Genomic DNA, 23,959 nt, shown 5'->3' on the forward strand with positions numbered 1-23,959 from the left:
TGTAATGCATATTCTTAGAAATGTCAGAAGTTCTAACTAATATTCAGTAATATTATTGATTTGACTGTACTGACACAGTTGGATGAAAACAAAACGTGAACTGAATTGAGCTGGATGATAACTGCTGTTTTCTCTAGAGCTGCTTTATAGCTGATTCGACTTTGTAACTGAGGAATTTCGCAACATCGACACCAATGTTCCCTCTAATTTTTTTTCGCGCTGAGCAAAACCTTTCTCTGTTGAGCGCACATTTTGGCCACCTGAGCAAAAACATACTTTATATCAGACCTGTACAATGAACGTAAATGCACAAAAAAAAAAAAAAAAAGGTTTTATCATGCAACTGTAACATTTAACTTTAATGTGCCGTTTCTATTTTATTTGACCCTTGATGTAACTTAGTGATTTATTAAATAATATGTTTGAAAACAAGCAGTTCAGTCACTAAATTAAGCACATTTTAGGTTACTTGAGATTTTTTCACATTGCTGTATTAACTGTAATTTCTGTCCTCCAGCAGGACAGTTCAATTCTTTATAATAATATAGCCTAATATGAGCAGTTACAATGATGGTTTGGGACAACCATAATGTGTTTTTGTACAGTCAATTATTAGCAACAGTGTTAAACCATCAAAATTACATGTTTATTGCTTATGAATTTCCCAGATTTTATATACCAGGAGGTTTCAGATTTTTCGTGGCAAGGAGCCCTAAACAATCCCCTTGTGAGATCATTTTTTTATTAGGCTTACATTATAATATAATAAAATATAATATTTAAGTATTTAAACTGATATACAGTATTATATCAGTTTAAATGCTTCCATTTGTTTTAATATATTATATAGTGAAAACAAACTGAAGCATTTAAACTGATAGCTAAATATTTTTAAGAAAAGTGAACGTTAACTCTTTTATAGTTATCTAAACATCCCTGAAACCCACAGCACCACCACACACACAAAAATCTATTTAAACTGAGGTTTATCACTGATGTATTTTGAGTTTGCAAGCTACACCTGTGGTGGTTGTGTGATTGTAAATGTCTCAGAGTTTTGTTAGCATTCTGTGCCCATCATCCGTTACTTCCGCCACTTTTCATTAAAACATGACGTTTTATTTCACATTTCTTTTCGTTTCGCGTTACCTCTCGTATTGATGTATTTAGTCCGCAAACATTAGCCTACAGTATTCTTACCGCGACTGATTTGGCTCAGGGCCAGCCAGCTCACACACGCTCAATCGTTCTCTTTCTATGAAACCTGTAAACCGCATTCACCGGTTCTAACTCTATAGCGACAATAACTCTATAGCGGTTGTTTTCATGTCTGTTCTCTGCGCGGCAATTATTTTTTTTCTGCGCGGCCGCGGCTTCAGAAGTGCGCGGCCGCGCACGCGCGCAGCTTAGAGGGAACATTGATCGACAGTTATTGAACTGAATTGAATCAACACTGAATCAAAGTGAATAACATTAATGTCTTCTGTAGAGCTGCTTATAGCTGAATTGAACTCATTTCATAATTGATGAACTTTACAGTTATTGATCTGAAAAGAAACAATACAGAACTGACTTCAGCAATTTACAGCAGAACTGAATTACGTTTACATCATTGATCATTATTTTTCTGTTTATCACTGTAAAGCTGCTTTGAAACAATCTGTATTGTAGAAAGAGCTAGGCTATAAATAAAGGCTACTTGAACTGACTAGAAGTTGACAACTTAATTCAGTAATTTACTATTAATTAACTGTCAAACATATATGAAAAGCAACCAACATTTAACATTAGATCAGACTGGAATTAGAAATATAGTGAAAATGTTGTTTAAATGAATGTTATGTGTGTTTTTGGCAGCTAGTGAATGTGATGGTGGGCATGATGTGTTTGCCACAGTCAAAGAGAACAGCCTGATGGGAACATTTATTGCCAACCTCAGTTTCACTGCACACCCATCAGCCAATCACATGCACTTGAAGCTTTTTGGAAAAGATGCTGGTTGGTTTTATTTGGAGGGAAGAACCGTCAGATTGAACTCAACGTCAACTAGGATTATTGACCGTGAGGTAACAATATAAAGATATATAAATGCATGCAATTACACTATCATCTTCTGTCTTGTTTAAATAATAATATCATCTGACTATGATGATATTACAGATACACGGCTCCATTTTAACAGCAACTGTAAGGTGTTACAAACATAAAACCCTACAAGTAAGTTTAATTATCTGTGACATACAGCAGCATGCTCTTAGAAAAAATAAATTTAGCTTTATAATTTATACATGTAAATAAAAGTCAAATGTTGTTGTCAGGCTGAACACAGGATCATGGTGGAGGTTCTGAACGAGAATGACAACAAACCCGAATTCCTACAAAGCTCCATACAACCTCTGCAGCTCAGCGAGGTAAAAGACACAAAAAAGAACAAAACAACAAATGTTTTCTTTCATGTGTTGATGTACACTACCGCTCAAAAGTTTGGGGTCAGTAAGATTTTATTATTATTATTCAGCAAGGATGCATTTAATTGATCAAAAGTGACAGTAAAGAATTTATAATGTCACAAAAGTTCTTTTGAACTTTATATTTATCAAAGAATCCTGGAAAAAGTATCACAGTTTCCACAAAAATATTACGCAGTACAGCTGTTTTCAACATTGATAATAATAATGTCAAAACAGCATATTAGAATGATTTCTGATGGATCATGTGACACTGAAGACTGGAGTAAACCCTGGTTATACTTCGTTTTTTTCGTTTATACACATGTGTTCGACGCATTTGCAGATTCAAGCAAGTTACAACCCATGTTAACATCTTTATATTCTTTCATGCTAGAGAGTACAAATGAGGGTACTTTCTAACCTCTTTGCACAATTTCTCATCTATGTAGGACTCCATGCATGCATTCCAGTCTGTTCTGATTATGCAGTTTTTCTTGGACTACCTTGTGAATTGACGCCCCCAGGGCACGGTTGCCACCTTTGTGGATAAACTAATTACTGCAACAAAAAAATAAATGCACATGTGCAAATCCGAAATTCGCGTCACACGCACTATACGTTTACCCTCGCACATGCATAAAAAGTAAAGTATTCTTTGGGCTTAATGATGATGAAAAATTCAGTTTTACATCACATGAGTAAATTTCATTTGAAAATATATTCAAATAGAAAACAATTCTTTTAAATTACAAAAATATTTCAGTTTTTACTGTATTTTTGATCAAATAAATGCAGCCTCGGTGAACATAAGAGACTTCTTTCTTCTTACCGACCCCAAACTTTTGTCTATATATTTTGTGAATATATTTTACTCCATTCCTGAGATCTTCTTGTTTGATGTGTTTGTTCAGTTGACAGCGGTGAACTCTGTAGTGTTTACAGTCCAGGCCATAGATGCTGATGGAGACACACTCACATACATCATTGATGAAAAATCAGTAGGTGAACCAAACATCTTTTCAGATCTACAAACCCACAGTAGAAACCTTCTACTAGTCCCACTTTAGTCTCATCTGACTTAAAGTTTTGTTGTGATAAATCAAATTAGCTACTTGATAATCATCTGTGGACATTTGATTATATATTTCCAGCCTGATGCCAGGTATTTTCGAGTGGACTTGCATAACAGTGGCAAAGTGATTCTCAACAAGTCATTGGACTATGAGATCAAAACTCAGCTCCGACTGACTATTTATGCAGTGGTAAAGCACATACAGAAAATACTTGTTTGGTAGTGATAAAAAAAGAAGAAGAAAACAAACAGAACTGTTATTTACTCAAATGTTGATGTGGTTTTAGGAGACTAACACAAATGAGCACTACAACACAACAGCAACAGTAATCATCAATGTGACAGATGGGGACGACCAATACCCACAATTCCAGCCTTGCACTCTTCTCTCAGCCAATCACAGCAACCGCATATGTGCCAACCCACTGTACACTGCCAACATCACAGAGAATGAGCAGGTAATCCCTGTGAATATATAGAATAAACAAAATGACTACTTCATTGAAATCAATTAAATTATTAAACAATCACACTATGTACACACCATGTACTTGCCTCAGGGCCAGCTATATACTTGAATTAGTCCACTGTAGACATTAAATTAAAGGAGAAATTAAATGTTGGCATGAGGCATATTAATTTGACGTCTTTTAGCTACAATACAACAAATCTCAATGTCTGAACTTGCAACCTACTCTACAGTTCAGAAGTTTAAGGTTGGTACAATTTTTTAATTTTTAAAAGTCTCTTATGCTCACCAAGGATCCATTAATTTGATCACAAACAGTAAAAAAGCAATATTGTAGAATATTATTAGAATTTAAAATAATGTATTGTAAATATATTTTAAAATGTTATGTATTTCTTGAGATGTAAAGCTGAATTTTCAGCATCATTACTCCAGTCTTTAGTGTCACATGATCCTTCAGAAAACATTCTAATATGCTGATTTGGCACTCAAGCAACATTTCTTATTATGTTGAAAACTGTTGTCAACAAATCTTTTTGTGGAAACCTGATACATTTTTTTCAGGATTCTTTGATGATTAGAAAGTTCAAAAGAGCAACAACAACCATGTAAAAGTCTTTACTTTCATTTTTGATCAGTCTTATTCCTCCTTGCTGAATAAAAGCATTAATTTCTTTAAAAAAGTGTACATGTATATGATTCATTGTTATCATCTGATTAATTATCACTCAGGACATTGTCTTGGATTTCTTTCCCGGTCCAATTCAAGCTTTGGATGGCGATGAGGGTCTCAGAACGCCAGTAAAGTACTCCATCTTATCAGGTGATTATCCTCTGCTATTGAACCTAATCTAAACTCCTGGGATTTTTTTTTTAAATTATTATATATATATGTGTGCTTTAATACAGGGGCAGATAATGGCAGATTTGTCATTGACAGTAGTTCTGGAGAAGTGAGGTTAACCAGACGTGTGAAGAACAGACTGCTGATCCCGACACTGAGACTGCGTGTTATGGTGCGTCTGAGAGTGAAGAACAAAAATGTTAAAAAGTAAAATTTATTTTTTAGTATATATATATATATATATATATATATATATATATATATATATATTTGCATTAGGAGGTTATTTTTTTTAAATCAAAACTATTTCAATCAAAAAAACATCTTTACAGATGAAGTTACATATTAACATAGGAGCCCTTCTTTGATATCACCTTAACAACTCTCTCATCTATTGAACTTGTAAGTCTGTGTATAGTTTCTGCCTGTATTTCCTTTGAGGATGCCAGAATTGCTGTCCACCCTCATAGAGCTTCCTTTTAAGAATGCTCCACAGGATCTCAATAGGGTTGAGGTCAGGGGATAATGGTGGCCACACCATGATTTTTTTCTCCCTTTATGCCCATAGCAGCCAAGGCCTCACTGGTATTTTTTGCAGCATGGGATGGTGCATTGTCCACCATGGCAGGAAATGGGCAGTTAGGAACTCAACATATTTTGCTGATGTCATTTTGACACCTTCAGGCACCTTAAAGGGGCCTACCAACTCACTTCCTATGATCCCAGCCCAAAACATCACTCCACTACCTCCTTGCTGACATTGCAGCCTTGTTGGGACATGGTGGCCATCCACCAACCATCCAGACCTCCATCCATCTGAACCATTCAGTGTAGCACGCCATTCATCAGAGATTAAAACAGTTTGAAAATTAGTCTTCATATATTTCTGAGCCCACTGCAATCGTTTCTCCTTGTGGGCATTGGGGTGGCCGAAATACAGCTTTACGCACAGTAGCAATCCTCTGGAGCATCCTGCATCGAGACGTTCTTGGGACTTCTTTTGGCACCAGCAGCTTCAAATACCTGGTTGCTACTCATGAGTGGATTTTTCACAGCAGTTTTCTTAATACGATGAATTTGCCTGACAGAAACTTTCCTTAATACGCCTTTATCTGAACGAAACCATCTGTTTTATGAATCACACACAAATCTTTTCACAGTACGATGATCTCTCTTAATTTTTCATGAAAAATCCAGTGTTTTCATACCTTTTGCAAGATACTGCACTATTTCACACTTTTCATCTGCAGAAAGATCTTTCTTTTTCCCCATATTGCATTAAACCTGTGACTTGCTTAATAATGTGGACCAACCTCCTTAAGTAGTTTCACTTTAATTTGGCTCACCTGGCAAACTAATTACCAAACCTGTCTGAGATTGATGTCAGTGATGTAAACTGACAAGAGAAGCAGCAAAATCGAAAATTTTTATTTAAAAAATCAAAATCAAATGTTTGTTTAACTGAAATTGTATTTGCATTATAATTTGAAACACAGTGTATATATTTTTTATAATTATGTTTATTGAGTTTTCATTATAGTACAAATATAACAAGACTTCACCAAAAGAAAAACAACACCTCAAAAAAAAAAAAAAAAAAAAAAAAAAAGCTCAGATTTATATATAAAACAAGACTACACCATAATATAACAGGTTAGGGCAAAAAAGATAAAGAAAATGACAAAGAAAGCCCAATGTCCAGAGAGTTACAAGATTACAATATTCCTTGTAGTATAATAGGGCGAAGACAAGGTTCCAAATAGTCAAGATATGGGGTCCAGACTTTATAAAACTGGCCTGTCTTTTGATGTAGTACATATGTAAGACCCTCCATTGGAATCAACTCAAAAATAATCTTATGCCAACCTTTAAGTGATGGAGGTTTTATCACTGATCCAATTAAGTAAAATATTTTTTTCTGGCAGCAAAGGATAGAATATTATACAATTTCTTATTAGCAGATAAAACAATGCATCCATTAGGTATACCCAACACCAGTGAGACTGGGTCAAAATCCAACTGAATATTAAAGATATTTTCCATTTTCCCTAGCACCAAAAACCAATACCTTTGCAGTCTGTTACATGACAATAGACAATGTGTTAAAGTGCCTATTTTAGTTTTACACTTTAAACACATAGGTGATAGAGAGGGGTTAAAAAATGCCTGCGTTCAGGGGAAATATGGAGTCTATGTATGATTTCAAATTGTATTTCTCTTGTACGTGTACAAACAGATATTTTCTTAGCATAAGACCAAATGTCATCCCATGTTTCATTATCAATATCAGTATCTAACTCTTCTTCCCATTTAAATTTAATTCTCTGTGTATTAACAGGAGAAATTGAACACAAAGAACCATAAAACCTACCCAGAGACATTTTTCCAGATGATAAAAATAATAGTCTCTCAATAGAAGACATTTCACAATTCCTAAACAAGTGTTGTGCTATTAGTAATATAATGTCTCAATTGGAGGAAACGAAAAAAATCCTGAACAACTGATACTTCTGAGTTAACTCCTCAAATGACATTAACTTATTGTCTGAAAACATATCCCCAAGCCTAATAAGTCCCAAACTACACCAGAGATTAAAACCATCATCCGAAATTCCTGGGGTAAAATCAGGATTGTTTAATAATGGGGTAAAGAAAGAAGTCAATTTAGATCTACCTTCAAGCCTACAGATAATCTCGATGGTTTTAGAGTATTGACTATAATTGGATTATCATATATCTCTTTTATTTTTTGAAAGCTCTTAACAAAAAGAAGGGCTCTTAAAGGAAATTGTGAAAATGAGGATTCAATATCTAATCAAGTTAAGGAAGAATCATTACTAATCCACTCTGCAATGTATCTCAGGTGAGAACTTAACTGATACATCTTAATATTGCCCCCCACCAGATAGAGTACTGACGTTTTTAATCTAGGCTCACGTTTACTCCATATAAAGGAAGTCAACCAGCTATTCAGGCCCTTTAATACCCTATTTGAGAATAGTTTAGGAACCATTTTAATAGGATATAATAATTTGGTAACACAATCATCTTAACAAGTGCTATCTGATCTAGCTAAGATACAAGGAATTCCAATGTTCTAAATCCTGCTGTATTTTCTCAAATAAAGGAACAAAATAGGATTCATACATCTGCTTCAAAGATGTAGAGATAGAAATACCTAAACAGATGAAACCTAGAGGTGACCACTTAAAAGGAAAACAGGGCACAATATTAGGTTTGGAAATAAGAGTACCTAAAGGCATAGCTTCAGATTTAGCTAAAATAATTTTATAACCAGAAAAGGTACTCAATCAATTAACTCAATCAAAGCAGGAACTGACTTCTTAGGCTCAGATTAAAAAAAAGCAATACATCATCAGCATAAAGCACAATGTTATGATGTATATGTCCTATCTGTAAACCTGGAATAGATGTTGCTGTTGCTGATTCCTTCACCTAGAGGCTCCATAGCCATCGCAAATAAAAGAAGTGACAAGGGGCAACCCTGCCTGGTGCCTCTATGCATAGGAAAAAAAAAAATCTGATCTAAAGCCATTCATCAATACAGCAGAGCATGGGTCTGTATACATTACTCTGATCCATTGCACAAAAATTTCACCTAGGCCAATTTTTTTCAAAACAAAGAAAAGACAGAACCACTTAATACAGTCAAACGCCTTCTCTGCATCCAAAGACAGAACTAGCCCATCTATGGATTTCCCTTTAAAGGTGTAAGTAACATTTAAAAGACGTCTAATATTATCAGATGAATTCCTAACCTGTAAAAATGCCTGTTTGATCAATCCCAATTAATGTCCGCAGAATTTTTTCAAGACACATTGCTAAAATTTTAGAAAGCAATTTCCACATTCAGTAATGCAATTGGCCTTTATACAGGGCTTTTACCTTTCTTTAATATAAGTGAGATATTAGCTTCTCTAAGGGTCTTTGGTAATTCTTTAACCACAAATGAATAATTAAACATATTAAGCAATGGGTCTACAAGCAACTCTTGAAACTCCTTAAAAAACTCTCCGCAAAACCCATCTGGCACTGGTGATTTACCATTCTTTAGAGCATTAATAGCATTGATAACCTCCTGTCTAGTAAAAGGGCCATCGAGAGCTTATTTTTGTGCAACTGAAATTGTCTGGAGATTAATTTTAGAGAAAAAGTCAACCAGTTGTTTGAGATGGTCACCTGTTTTCTCAGAAGAATATGGATTGATATAAAATCTCTAAATGAGTTATAAATATTCTTATTGTCATGGAAAATATTATCTAATATTGTCTCCTTGCTCATAAAATCTTTGTTTTGAGTATCTTATTTTTTTCTCTGCATTCACAGTGAGGAGACAGTCAAGAGCCGCTCTAACTGCTTGTAACTCTTTCAATAAACCTGCTGAAGGAGATCTATTATAAATTTTTCCTTAACCAATAACTGAGTCTCTAAGACCCTTTGATTAATCATTCTTTCGTTTTTTAGAGGAAGTATATGAAATAATTAGCCCCCTTGAATAAGCTTTACAGGTTTCTCATAATAAAGATGGATTTTGTGTGGATAAAGAATTAATAGATAGAAAGGATTTAAATTCGGAAGAAAAGTAAACTAAAAATGTGCTGTCACTAAGGGTTGCAATATTAAGTCTCCACTGTATAGAACAGTCCACTGTATTCCTAAATGGAAGCTCCATAGTGACACTGGCATGATCTGACAGTAAAATACTTTCTATATTACAAGATTGTACTAAATGCATATCTGTTTTTGGAATAAAAAAAATAATCTAATCTTGACTGACAATGATAGGAGGTAGAAAAAAATTTATATTCCTTATCTGCAGGGTGAAGAGTTCTCCAGACATCTACAAAAAAGATCTTTACAAATACTCTGAAAAGATCTCGCCTGTGTAGTTAGGGATGCAGAGCTATGTGGGTGCCTATCTACAAGGGGATTCAATACACGATTGAAATTTCCACCCACAATTGTTAAACCTGCTGACCTGGCAATCAAGTCCAAAAACATTTTAGTAATAAAGTCAGCTGGATGAGCTGTATGAGAATATGAGCTGTATGAGTATGAGAATAGATTCACCTTGCAACACGCCTTCAATAATAACATAGCGACCATCCCTATCTTCAATACAGTTTAAAATTTTGAATGGTAAATTACGTTTAATGAGAATAGCAACAACTCTACTTCTAGATGTAAAAGAAGAAAAGTATATCTGCCCAAATTTGTATCTGTTGTAATTTTAGATGTTCTAAGTCACTCAAATGAGTCTCTTGTAAAAGAACGATTTCGATATTTCCTTTTTTCAAAAAAGCAAGTATCTTTCTCCATTTTATAGGATTATGGATACCTCAAACATTCCAAGTACAAATCCCAAGCACTGACATTCAATATTGTACAGACAATCAGTGCAAACATACAGATAATCACTTTTTTCTTGTACTCGCCGATACCGATGCCTGTACATTTATTAATTTCTTTCGCTCTCTCTCTCTTTTTTTTTTTTTTTTTTGATGTTGCAGTTTTCCAAGCACAACACAGTGAAACTAGGACAGCTTCTTTATTATTACTCTAATGAAAAAAGTAATATTTTTTATGTGCTTGTCACAAACTTAAAGAACAAAATTTTCACAGTGTCCAATAACCTTCAAAGGGCATAATTACCAATATACATATAATTGCTGTTATATAAAAAGAAATTTACAAAAAATTACAAACAATACAACAAATACTATAGAGATACAAAGTAAATAAACTTGTTTTTCAGATACAGTAGGTTTATTTACCATGTATTCATTTATTTAACATGTTTTGTTGTTTTATTAACATTAATGACAAATATAGGCTACGGTCCCTTTAAGACCGAATCCACGGATACTGACACATATCCTGTTTTCACCCAAATGTTTACATTCACTTAAGCCATAACCGACTGTATTTACATGAGATACTCCTCCACACGATGGACATTTTGACAACTCTGTAGGCATTTGACCATTTAGGCACAAGGAGAACCGATTATGTGCTGTCTGAGAGAACTGGGATCGTGCACAAGAAAGAGAGAGAGCATGTGCGAGAGAGAGAAAGAGCGCATCTGGTCTGTGTCATTCAGCGCAATTCCGCCCATCCCGCCTTCACTAATCGATAACGAATTGTGATTGAAAGCATGCAGTTCGCAATGTATGTGTTGTCATCATTAATTTTGAAGTATTTCCACACCTCTGAGGCTGATATTGTTTATACTGCTGCCGCCGGTGTCTCTGTGCATGTAAAATTCTGTCAGTTACGTCGCGTGAGGTATCAGTCTTTGGTATTTTTTAGACTACGAGTACAAGTACATGAGCTTGGTATCGGGCCCGATACCGATATTGGTATCAGTATCGGTGCATCCCTAATATACAGGTGCTGGTCATATAATTAGAATATCGTGAAAAAGTTCATTTTTTTATTGTAAATTATTTTTAAAAATGAAACTTTCATATATTCTAGATTCCCTACATGTAAAGTAAAACATTTCAAAAGTTTTTTTTTAAATTTTGATGATTAGAGTGTACAGCTCATGAAAGTCCAAAATCCAGTATCTGAAAATATTTGAATATTTGGTCCCACTTTATATTAAGTGGCATTAACAACTATGTACTTACATCAAGAAATAAGTACAATGTACTTATTGGGTTCATATTGAATTGCAAAACACTTTTGCTGCTATTGAGGTGGATACGGGTAAGGTTAGGGAAAGCTTTGGTGGTATGGGTAGGTTTAAGGGTAGGGGTAAGGTGTAAGGGATTTGTCAACAGTGTAATTATCAATGTAGTTACAGAAATTAATTACAGATGTAATTACATGCAGGTATTTTTAAAATATAAGTACAATGTAAAAACATGTATGTACACAATAAGTGCATTGTATCAAATGATTAATTTAAATGTAAGTACATAGTAGTTAAGGCCACTTAATATAAAGTGGGTCCGAATATTTACATTTGAGTTTCATTAAATGACCATCCCTACAGTATAAATTCCGGGTATCTCTTGTTCTTTGAAACCACACTAATGGGGAAGACTGCTGACTTGGCAATGGTCCAGGAGACAATCATTGACACCCTCCACAAAGAGAGTAAGTCACAGATGGTCATTACTGAATGTGGAAAAAAAAATAACTTTTGAAATGTTTTACATTACATGTAGGGAATCTAGAATATATGAAAGTTTAATTTTTAAAAATAATTTACAATAAAAAAATGAACTTTTTCACGATATTCTAATTATATGACCAGCACCTGTATGTATTGTTATTATGTCTTTGTACCATTATCCCGCTTAACTTAAACCTTACGGTGCTATCCAAGGTTGTTATTAGTGTGTAACTATGGCTCACAGCTCGATTGCCACTGGTTTTCCACTGACTTGTAAGCTGTGCCCTAATAATGTTCTCCTGGATGATGGTCATGACATCTGCCCATCGTGTTTGGGTGCTCAACATCTGAGAGAGGCTCTCATGGACCCGTGTCTGCACTGTAGCCTTTTACCTATGTCAGAACAACAGCTCTGTCTTATTGAGTTAGACCCTAATTCAACGGTGAAACTTGGGCAGTTGGATACAGTCCCTTTGTGAACTCGGAATCGTAAGGCGTCTGCAGTAGCTCATCTAAGAAGAAGGCCACATCATGAAGTGATGAACATTCACATGTTGAGGAACATTCACTTTCTAAGATGGTTTCTGTGCTTTCTTCAGAGATGGCAGAGCTGAAATGCCTGCTTCACTTGCTTTAGCCTGTCATATCTGCTATACCTGTGAAGATGACACAGGAGAATGAGAATGTTCAGAATCAGGGAATTGGGGAAGAGTCTCTTGATTCCTCTTGTTTTTCACATCATTCTGATATGGATGTGCTTTCTACGAGTGCTTCAGATTCTTTTTTTCATGATCACGGAGATGCTTGTAGATGTTGCAGCACAATCATCACCTCAGGAAGTTTTCACTGGTTATTCTGCAGCAGAGGGGTCTAGTGGGGGATCTGTTCAGTCATCTGGACAGGCCCAGTCCTCTTCCGATGATACTTTGGCTGTACTTCGAATGGCAATGGGTCCAGTCTGCCCAAATTTTTTTCAGACAGGCCACAGCTGCGGCTTCTTTTGCCATGGCACAATGTAAAGATTTTGTGGCAGAATTTTCAAATGCCCTCACTGGTTCTGGTCCACCTAAGCAGCGCTCAAAGTTTGCTCGGACACTAGCATCTATGGCTGAAGCAGATTCCATTGGGGTGAGTCGTGCTCCGGAAATAGACCAGCCTGTTGCAGCTTTGGTGGTGTCTCCTGACGAGGCACTACGAGGGAATGTGCGATGTCCCAGTACTCAATGTGGTCGTATGGATTCCCTGCTAAAAAAGTCCCACGAGTCTGTTGCCTACATTACTCATGCGGAAAACACAATCTGCCAGTTACTTCTTGCTGCTACCAGTGCGCTGGAACCAGCAAATGTTGATCCCTCCATTTCACAGTTTCTGCAGACCAATGGGCCATGTGACCCGCAAGCTGGGTAGTCTTACAGCCACACTCCTGGTAGCCCGCCACCAAGCGTAGCTTGCCCAAGCATGGCTACCTAGGGACTGTAAGAAAACCTTGAGAGATCTTCCTTTTGTTCCAGGGCATCTTTTTGGTCTTAATGTTCCAGAATTGTTGGAAAAGAGAGTAAAGCTGTCTGAGGCCACTCGTCGGCTGACGCAGATGCAGCGCAACCCTACCTTTAGGATGCCAGCAATTCAGACCCGTCATCACTATGCCACACAGGAGCAACGTTTCCGTCGGCACGCTACACCTCAGTCACAGCCCCCTCAAAGGTCTTGTGTTACTGAGGATGCGAGAGTTTTTCGGCCACCTCATCAACAGTTGCCCGTGACCACATTCAGGCCAGCGGTCTATCGTTTTTCTATAGAACAGCTGGAGTACTGGAGGACCAACACAGCAGACCCCTGGGTTTTGACAACTCTGAGCAGGGGATATACTCTACAGTTTCGCCGCCGACCTCCAGGATTTTCAAGAATTGTTCCTACAATTGTCAGAGACACAGTTTGTGCAATGGCTCTCTCTCAGGAAATTTGTTCACTGTTAGAGAAGGGAGTCACAGAAAAAGTTCATCCCCTCGTTCAGGGAGACAGGTTCCATTTGACATATTTTCTTGTTTCGAAGAAGGACAGTGGTTTCCACCCAATTCTTGATTTGAAGCACCTGAATTTGTTCCTAAAGGTCCTTCCTTTTCGAATACTGTGCACAGCCGACATTCTTCGATCTTTGACAGCAGATTGGTTTGTAAGTGTGAAAAAGATGCATACTTTCACATCTCAATTGCTGTTCATCACAGAAAGTTTCTGCATTTCAGTTTCCTGAATCAAGCGTACCAGTTCAAAGTACTACCGTTCGGGCTTTCCCTTGCTCGTCGCGTCTTCACAAGGTGTGTGAGCGCAGATCTTTCTCCTCTTTTGATGAGAGGTATGCGTATTCTGCCCTATTTGGACGACTGGATCGTTGTGTGCCCACGAAACAGCAAACTTTTGAGACATGTGCGGAAGTTGGGTTTTACTGTGAACGGGAAAAAGAGCTGTCTGATTCCAACACAGACCACTACGTTCATAGGAATGACCTTGAATTCCCACCTAATGTTTGCCTCCCTGTCTCAGGAACATGTAACCAACATTCTGCAACTTTTGGCTCACTTTCGCCCGGGTGTGTCTTTGCAGTACGAGGTGGTCCTACGACTAATAGGGATGTTAACGACGGCTACAGTGGTGATTTGCCTGGGTTTACTTCACCTCAGACCCCTACAGTTATGGAACAACAGTTTGCAGCTAGATCCTACCAGACATCGCCATCGGCTGGATGTAATTTCTCACCATTGCATCAGTGCATTGAGGCGGTGGAGACAGTTTCGAGTTTCTGAAGGCAGGAGTGCCCCTGGGTGTTGTTCCCTCTCGTCGAGAATTGGTCACTTGTTTGTTGCTGAGACTTCTGACAGGCAATCCGTGGAAACTTCCCCTCAGGAAGCTGGAGGCAAGGGTCTGACGCCCTGTTCTAGCTCGAGTACACAGCTTTGGGTGTGGCCATTGGGTTAAATCCTTCTCTGGAGCATTGTGACCTTGCGGTTATCCATACCATCTCTAATGCCAGGGCTTCTTCCACACAACAGATTTATGCTTTCTGTCGGAAGTTTTTTCTGCATGGTGTGTGGAGCAGGGGCTTGATCCTGCAGAATGTGACATACCGAGCACCTTAAACTTTCTTCAACATTTACTGGAGGAAGGCAAGGCAGCTTCCACGTTGAAAGTGTACGTCGCTGCAATTTCTGCACATGGCACAATAACCATCTTACCAAGCAGAATGATCTCACTGAGTGAAAATATAAATTAACAGAATATTTGAACTAATGTCATGGAAGCTCGCCAAAAGATGTTTCTACTTTACGATGCCAAGTATTCAGGAAAGTATTCAGACCCCCTTAAATTTTTCACTCTTTGTTATATTGCAGCCATTTGCTAAAATCATTTAAGTTCATTTTTTCCTCATTAATGTACACACAGCACCCCATATTGACAGAAAAACACAGAATTGTTGACATTTTTGCAGATTTATTAAAAAAGAAAAACTGAAATATCACATGGTCCTAAGTCACAACCAAAAAACATTTTTAAAAAAAGCATTTAAGTATTCAAATTTTAGATGTTTACTAAGATCCTTCTATTATCTGTTGAATCCCACAATAATATTTAAAAAATCAGTAAGCTTAATATACATAAAATCATAATTTATTGGGTCCTTTCAATTGGGAGGTGGCTGTCCTGAACCCTAACCCCTAAATTTCAACTTGTGAAAAAAACAAAAAAAACAAAGTGTCCCACATTATCATGTCACTACCGAAACAGTGTATGTTTTAGTCTATTGGCTGAGACTTTTAACTACACCCCTACATTTCTGATCAGGAAATATTTCTGTGTCCCTCCCTCTTATATCCTCTCTTTCATAATAGATGGGTACCATCATTTTGAGTTAAATGTGTTCAAAAGTCTGAAAATCTGCATGTAACTTTAAGGAACGTCACTGCCAAACACCGTTTTTGCAATAAACTTTTTTGGGTGTTTTTATTTGTTTTTATTTTTTGTTTTTTGGGTGCATTTATTTGGGGAAATAAACAACATTTTAGTACAGTTATGTATAATGTTTTATTATGCAAATCATTAGTTTTAGTATGTGAGTTAAAATTCTGCAATGTGATGTGGTGGCTACCAACACATTACTGTCACTAATGAAAATGTGCAGTCACGACCGAAACATGGGGTGTTTTGTCAAAAATAAAGTATACTGAATTATCAGCTAAGATGTTATTATAGTGTTTGGTTCAATGTATATTCAAACTAATGAATCCTTAACTTTGAAATCAGTATGATAAACTTTTACAGAGAAAGATTGGATTCAAAATACAACAAACCTCATAAATTGCATTTGAAATATTGTTAAAATTGTAATTGTTATTGATTTACCTGTGTATAGGTCAATGTAACCTTCCTTATTAAATTATTTATTATTGTGTTTCGGTAGTGACAAATTTGGGGAGAGGAAAAATATTCTAAAACTGTTCTAAAAAAAACACATTATGAGAATTAACTGTACACTTACTAGAAATATGTACCTTGGATATTATATTATATTATTATAATATTATATTATCATTAATAATACAATATTAATATTATATTATTACAATTTGTGTACATACAAAATTTGTGGAAAAAGATGTTTTTTAAAGATGTTTCCAACTCTGACTTTGAACCAATTCTGTTGAATGGCCCATATATTTATTTCTTTTTAATATATATATATATATATATATATATATATATATATATATATATATATATATATATATATATTTATTATTTTTTTGTAGTTTATATAATAATATAATAATATATATATATATATAGAGAGAGAGAGAGAGAGAGAGTTTTTTTTTTTAATAAGTGTGGTTATTAAATCACATTTTGAAAGCATTGTTATGTTTCTGCTCAGGCAGCTCAGACGGATGACCCTCTGAAGTATGCAGTAGCCACGGTTCTGGTGAGAGTTCTTGCAGAAAACAGGTTTCCGCCCCAGTTCAACCGTTCAGCATACCGTGGCTTTGTCAGTGAGAGCACAAGTCCTGCCTCGCTTGTTATGACGTATGGCAACAAATTACTTATCCTGGAGGCCACGGATCAAGACTTCACGGATGTACGTGACTCAACAAGATCACAACACTACAAGACCACATACAATTCTTACAACCACACAGCAGTAACATCTCAGTGTCAACATCCAATTTCAACATCACAAAGGCCCTGGTTTGACATTCATTGCATGAAATATGGATTTATTTATGTTCCTGTTTAAGACTAAGAAACTGAGTTTGTTTTATGTTTGTGGGTTAAAGGGTTTCAATCCCAGACTGCAGTATTCTCTAAACTCTCAACACAACAGCTCTCGGTTCTTTTACATTACACAAGAGGGACTGCTCATTGCTAAAACCAACCAACTACACCCCAGCCACAAATACTTCCTAGAGGTATGGCACATAGAATATATTAATATGTGAAATCTGAACAATATTCTACTACTACTTGCTCTAGAAAATGACAATTGACAACTGTGTTGCAGGTTCTAGCCACTGACCTTGAATCAGGAGACATTGTTAAAGCTGCATTACATGTGGAAGTTCTTCAGAAAGGCCAGCCAGGTAGAAAATCTTCAAGAATTATTATTAGAGGCACAATATATAAGATTTTTGGATTAAAATATTCAAAAACCATTAGAACAATGTTATATATTTTATTGACTTGTGTACTTGACTTGTATCCCAAATGTTTCCAAGAATGTTTAAATCCAGAGAAATAAGCAATTTTAACCAGGACACGGACCGTGTCCACACGTCGCCTATCAATGACATATACCCGCATTACCCTCACTTTCCGAGGGTTTTTAGTTTGTTTTAGTTATATAGCTTAACACAGCAAGTCTTATTGTTTAAATCTCATTTTCTTGATTTACAGCGAATACCATGTTTTAACCTGCCTAATATCGATCTAGCTTACTGCAGTGTTTATTAAGTGTCTCATAGCAGCCGCCAAACATGGAGTAGCACTATAACTTTCAACACACAAATGTATCTAATATGATAAAACAGCGCTTGACCGGAAGACGCGGAAATGGCGACTGCGGCATAATAAATGCTCCACTGCTCTCGAGCAGTATGTCGTGCTTGTCTGTCATTAGCAATCGCTGCAGCGGCCTTGTTTCTGCTCGCACAGCACTCGGCCATGCTCTGCTTCATACTACAGAAACGTTAATAATCTCATCCATGAACATGATTTCTGCCCGAGTCTCATCCCGATTCTTTTCCACCGGCTGTAGACGTGAAGACAGCACCTCCCATGATTCCACAAAATCAAGCTATACCTATGTTTTGAATAAGCTACCTCTAGCAGCGAAAATTTACATATTGTGCCTTTAATGGGAATATATTGGCATAATGAACATAAAATGCAAGCAAACTAGAAGTGAGTGATGTTTGTCTGTACAAAACTTTCAACAACGTAAAATAATAAATAATAAACAATAAATGCATTATATAAGTTCCACAGGGTCCTTTGGGGGCGGGGCATCTGTATAGCAGTGAGACAGTGGGCAAGGCAGAGGGCGTGGCAGGGGTGTGTCTGATCCTGCTGGCCATTGCCTTATTTACGCTGGTACGCTGCATACGGATGAACAGAGAGAAGCGGGATCATGCCATCCGGAACAATGTGGCTGACAGTACACACCCTAATGTGGTAAGACAAAATCTATTCGTGCAACTTGCATAACATGGACAAAGGACATGTTAAACTTTGCATATGTGCATAAAATGTCCATTTGTTCCAACGTACTATACTAAATACATAAGAAAAAGAACAGAGCATTATATTAACTTTTAAAGGTGCTACAGAGGATGTTTTCGACGACTGAGAATCCAAAGACTGTTGGTGAGTTTTTGAAATGAGCGCATGCGTAAGAACAGCCCCCCTCCTTTACAGCTCATTTTGAGGGAACGCCTCCCAAAACTCGTGCACGAGTATTGGAACACGAGTGTTTACCACCAGCATTCGCTGTGTCGTGTTACTGGATTCATTATGTCGGACTCACCGCAGGTAACTCATAATCTGCAGTTGTTACTCCTGACAAAAACATTGCATGCGGCGCCTGTGGGAAAGTTACTGGAGCGTGCACGTCTCTCACAAGGAATGTCATGGCAGTGATTGACAAGCCAGAGGGCCAATCTGCGCACATCTCTCACAAGGACCGTAATGGCAGTGACTGACAAGCCAGAGGGCCAAACGATTGGCTGATGTTTTTAAGGCCCTACCTCGTGCACAGATGATGTATATTAATATTATTCCTTTCAGTGCACCTAATAAATAGTCTTTTATCAGTTAGTAAAGGCGGTTTCAAGTAATATTGCAAAAATGTATAAAACAAAACATCTTCTGTAGCACCTTTAACTCACACACCGGGACGAATATCGCACGCGTTAATCGCCAGCGTTTTTCGAGACGTTTTTTGTGTTCATACCCAAGCGATTTTGAGACGCAGGGATATAAGTACTCTCTGCCAGTTCTTGGCCACACCAATAATGTGTATTATTTCTGTATTTTTACTGTTTGTTTGTTTTCTTTTACATTCAAGAAATATAGTTGAGAATGTCTATTTCATAAATATGTTTATTTGCACTACCGTTCACTTGCACTACTGTCATTTATTTGCACTACCGTTTCTGACTACCATCTCTCATATGTCATATATATGCCATTTTATATCTGCATTTTTATCTTCTTTAACTTTATTAATATCATAAATAGCCTATGTTTATTTGCACTGCCATTAAGCACAAGCGCCATATACTGTCAGGGAGTGAATGTACACGTTCACTCTGCACATCGCCAGTGAAAATCGCTTGGGTACGAACACAAAAAACATATCACAAAACGCTGGCGATAAACGCGTACGATATTCGTCCCAGTGTGTACAGGCCTTAACGCTAACATTAAAAAATCTAGGGTCCGTTTTTTAACAAATTATAGAAAAATATTGCAAAATATTATTGCAATATTAAAGGACTGCTTTCAGTTTAATACAAAGCTGAATTTTCAGCATCATTACTCCAGTCTTCAGTGTCACATGATCCTGCAGAAATCATTTTAATATGTTGATTTGATGCTCAAGAAACATTAGTTATTATTATCAATGTTGAAAACAGTGCAGCTTAATATTTTTGTAGAAAACATGACAGATTGTTGTCAGGATTTCTTAATATAAAGTGTAAAAAACAGCATTTATTTGAAATAGAAATCTTCTGTAACATTATGTCTTCACTGTTACTTTTGACACTTAAAAGTATTAATTTCTTTTTAAAAAAAGAAGTTTTGAATGGCATACCTTGCTAAACAAAAACAAATAGATTTTTTTAAGATTACATTTATAAACAAGTCTTAAAATTAATCCTTTTGCATTTGCTAATATTCCATGTCTAGAGTCTGAGATGGTTCCAGATGGTGAGTTAATGTCACTCTAATCCCCCTTAGTGAACCTCATTGTACAATATTTTTTATTTCATAAAGAGATTAACAAAGTGGAAATACAATGGTTTCTTAAAGGTGCAATGTGTAAAATTTGGGAGGATCTATTGACAGAAATGCAATATAATGTACATAACTGTTTTCAGTGGTGCATAAAGACCTTACATAATGAACTGATATGTTTTTATTACCTTAGATTAGAATGAGCCATTTCAATCTACATACACCACAGGTCCCCTTACATATTAAGACGTCATTTTGCGCCGACATGTTTCTACTGTAGCCCTAAACAGACAAACTGCTCTACAGAGCGCATTTCATCACTGTGTTGTTCTTCTTCTAAATCGTTCGTGTTTTTAGAGGCAGCCTGCATCGTCACTACATTGAATATGCACGAAGAAGAAGTAGTAGTAGTTGTCGTCTGGTTTATTAGAAGCAGAGACCGTTCTTTGTTAGAAGTAAGAAGAAACCTCATTGCTTGACTGGCTACTCTCTGCTGTCTCAGACGACAACATCTGTCTTGTGTCGGCCAGACGGCCACCGTAGCATCTCTATGTGCTTCGAAAGGGAGGGGTGAGCGCCGTTGGTTGCAGTTCGCAACCTCACCGCTAGATGCCGCTAAAATTTACACACTGCACCTTTAAAGGGTAGATTGACAAGTCATCTCAAACATGGCATTTTGTTACTAAACTGGAGTGATCTATCAAAGCAGTTCTATGAGTGACAGAGTTATAGTCAGTTGATGCATTTTCCCAGACCTTTTCACTTTGAAAGTGCACTAAGTATATTGTAGAAGTATATATATTTTTCCTAATTCTGAATGAGTGGATTAAAAGTATTAATTTCTTTAAAAAAAAAAAAAAAGGTACTGAATGCTAGTGTAAATCATTTTAAACATTTTTAATTGAAATAAGCACAATATTACTCAGTGCACTTTCAAATTTCCCATAGTAACTCTTGTGCATTTGTGCTTTTAAACAATAGAAATGTGTTTTCAGAGAAGCAATTGTAAATAAAGCTGACAGAGTTTTCCTGTGTCAGGTGAACCACAGCCGACAGATGCCCCTAGTGGAGGAAACGTTCTCATATCACAACGAGGCATTCAGCGAGTACGACTACTCAACCTCACCTTTCTACGGCAAACAGGGCATCTACACCAAAAAACAGGAATCACCACCATCATCATCTATCAACTTACCATCAGTTAACTTCAACAAATCCTTAAGGGAACCAAGACGCAATTATCTGGCACTGCGGCCCAACGGGAGGCCAGTGAATAGGTTTAACAATAAAACAGTGACATTTCGTGACTACGTTGTGGTTCGGGAATGTGATGAAGAGGGTGAAGGATATATGGACACTATGTTCACAACAGAGGCAGAAGTCTGTACTGATTTAGATGAAATGAACATGGATTGTGAATTAGCAGACGACAACTATATCACAGAAGAATTTACAATACAATCAAAAAGAACCATTTCATATTGTGAAGACATAAACGAGTCAGAGATGCTCAATACACACCTAAAAAGAATCAAGCGAGACTACGAAATACAGAATACTGACCATACAGAGGTAAAAACTGACTTAGAAGATATAATTCATGCAAACCCACTGGAATTAAGGCTCCAAAAAAAAGCGCCAAAGCACAGATTCAAGTCTGACCTGGACAGAATACAAACAGACTTAACTGAAAGTCAAGAAAGAGATCCTACACAAGCAGAATTCTCAATTTTTAAAGAAGAGCCATATATCATTAACCCTGAAGACTTGGTTTCAGAGGCCAACAAACCCGTCAAATATTCAGAAAACTTTAAATCCGATGAAATCAGAAAATCTGGTGATCTTGGTATAGATCCTCAGGTTTCAGCAGTTGAAAGTTCTGTACAAAAGTTTCAGGATGCAAGTAACCAGGACACTGCTACACCAAAAATCTTAAACACTCTAAGCACATTAACACTTGATTCAAGTCAATACAATGGATCAGAACAATGTCTGGCAGCAGAGACAAACAGCATCGAAAGCTTGAATATGTATTATGTCAACGAGGACATTGCAACAAATTTAGATGACAGTAGCCTAGAAGAGGAGTCTGCATCTAACCTAGATACAAGTGGTCAACAGCTGAACTATGTTCATGATTCTCATGACACACAGGTAGAATGTTTCCATGAACTCGACGTGGATGAAAGTAACGATGGGAGATGAAGATTGATGAAAGCTAAAATGCTCTGCAACTCTTGTTTGAAATTACAATATTGAGCTTTAGCACCAAATGAGCCTTCGTAAAATGGGAAAAGAAGCATCTGCAGGGCAATGAACAGATGGTTCAGTAATACAAGTATGCTTGGAGGTCGGGGTTTCAAACTAACCTCTAACCTCATGTATTAAATTAAGTTTTGGATGTAAATTGTCCTACACCGGTGGTTCTCAGACATCCTGTGCCCTTCCTACAATATGTACAACATTGCAAATAGACATGCTTCCTTTGTATTGAAATTGCACTTTGCACTGCAATGTACCAATTCAAATAAAATCTACTGATGACAAACAATAAGATTATCTGTGGTGTAGATAGTTCATCAGCTCAGGGTTGCCAACTTTTAAACTTTTCAATATCAATTCATTTGAATGCAGTTTGCCTTTTTTTTTTTTTTTTAGCAATATTTTTTACTTCTCTACTCTTCTTGGGTTAAATTCAGTATTTGCTTGCATTCATTAGCTAATATTTACTTTTGTGTGCTTAAAAACATTAGAATCGCTTAAAAAACAAATTAGGTTGTGAGTGATTAACTTTTTGTTAGACTAGTAGATGCATGTATATTTAATAAAGAGTCATACAGGCACCTAATAGATGGCATTACAAATGAAAATTATTATTTTCCTGTGCACAAAATCACCCTAATTTGCCTCTTTTTTTCTACAGTATTTTATCCTTGAATCCTACACTAATTGTAATATAAATAGGTAAATAATAATAATATTATGTTGCCTCTCCATCACTATCCAGAATAAAATGATACAGTAAATGTTGACAATGTGATAATCAGTGCACACTATGCCATAATGCTTACCAAACATTGCTGCAAATGAAGCAATTGTCCATCCTATCCTGCTCAAACCCATTCAAATGTATTGACAGCGCTGGTTTGTTTAGAACTATTGAGACATAGGCCCCGTTTACACTAGTGCGTTTTCGTTTTAAAGGTGCCCTAGATTCAAAAATTGAATTTACCTCAGCATAGTTAAATAACAAGAGTTCAGTACATGGAAAAGACATACATTGAGTCTCAAACTCCATTGTTTCCTCCTTCTTATATAAATCTCATTTGTTTAAACGACCTCCGAAGAACAGGCGAATCTCAACATAACACCGACTGTTACGTAACAGTCGGGGTGAACGCCCCAATATTTGCGTAATGCCAGCCCATGGTCCCAACATTATAAAAGGCATTAGACAAGGGCATCCAGTTAACGTCTG

General features: G+C 36.6%; 1 protein-coding gene across 2 annotated transcripts; it reads left to right on the plus strand.

The window, feature by feature from the left end:
• The first annotated feature begins 1,531 nt into the window (after positions 1-1,531).
• On the plus strand, positions 1,532-23,060 carry LOC125254785. Of its 2 annotated transcripts, XM_048169608.1 has the most exons (14): positions 1,532-2,066; positions 2,161-2,217; positions 2,319-2,411; positions 3,362-3,448; positions 3,602-3,712; positions 3,810-3,980; positions 4,724-4,814; positions 4,901-5,007; positions 16,904-17,104; positions 17,304-17,435; positions 17,528-17,606; positions 18,503-18,696; positions 20,434-20,454; positions 21,520-23,060. In XM_048169608.1, the coding sequence occupies exons 1-14, from the start codon at positions 1,836-1,838 to the stop codon at positions 22,684-22,686; spliced, it is 2,742 nt and encodes a 913-aa protein (XP_048025565.1). In that variant the 5' UTR covers positions 1,532-1,835; the 3' UTR covers positions 22,687-23,060. The 2 variants fall into 2 exon arrangements, with proteins under 2 accessions (XP_048025565.1, XP_048025566.1); XM_048169609.1 differs by lacking the exon at positions 20,434-20,454 and having other exon boundaries at positions 1,534-2,066; positions 21,520-23,057.
• Positions 23,061-23,959: the final 899 nt, after the last annotated feature.

This window comes from Megalobrama amblycephala, linkage group LG19, assembly GCF_018812025.1.
Source record: "Megalobrama amblycephala isolate DHTTF-2021 linkage group LG19, ASM1881202v1, whole genome shotgun sequence".
Lineage (NCBI taxonomy): Eukaryota > Metazoa > Chordata > Actinopteri > Cypriniformes > Xenocyprididae > Megalobrama > Megalobrama amblycephala.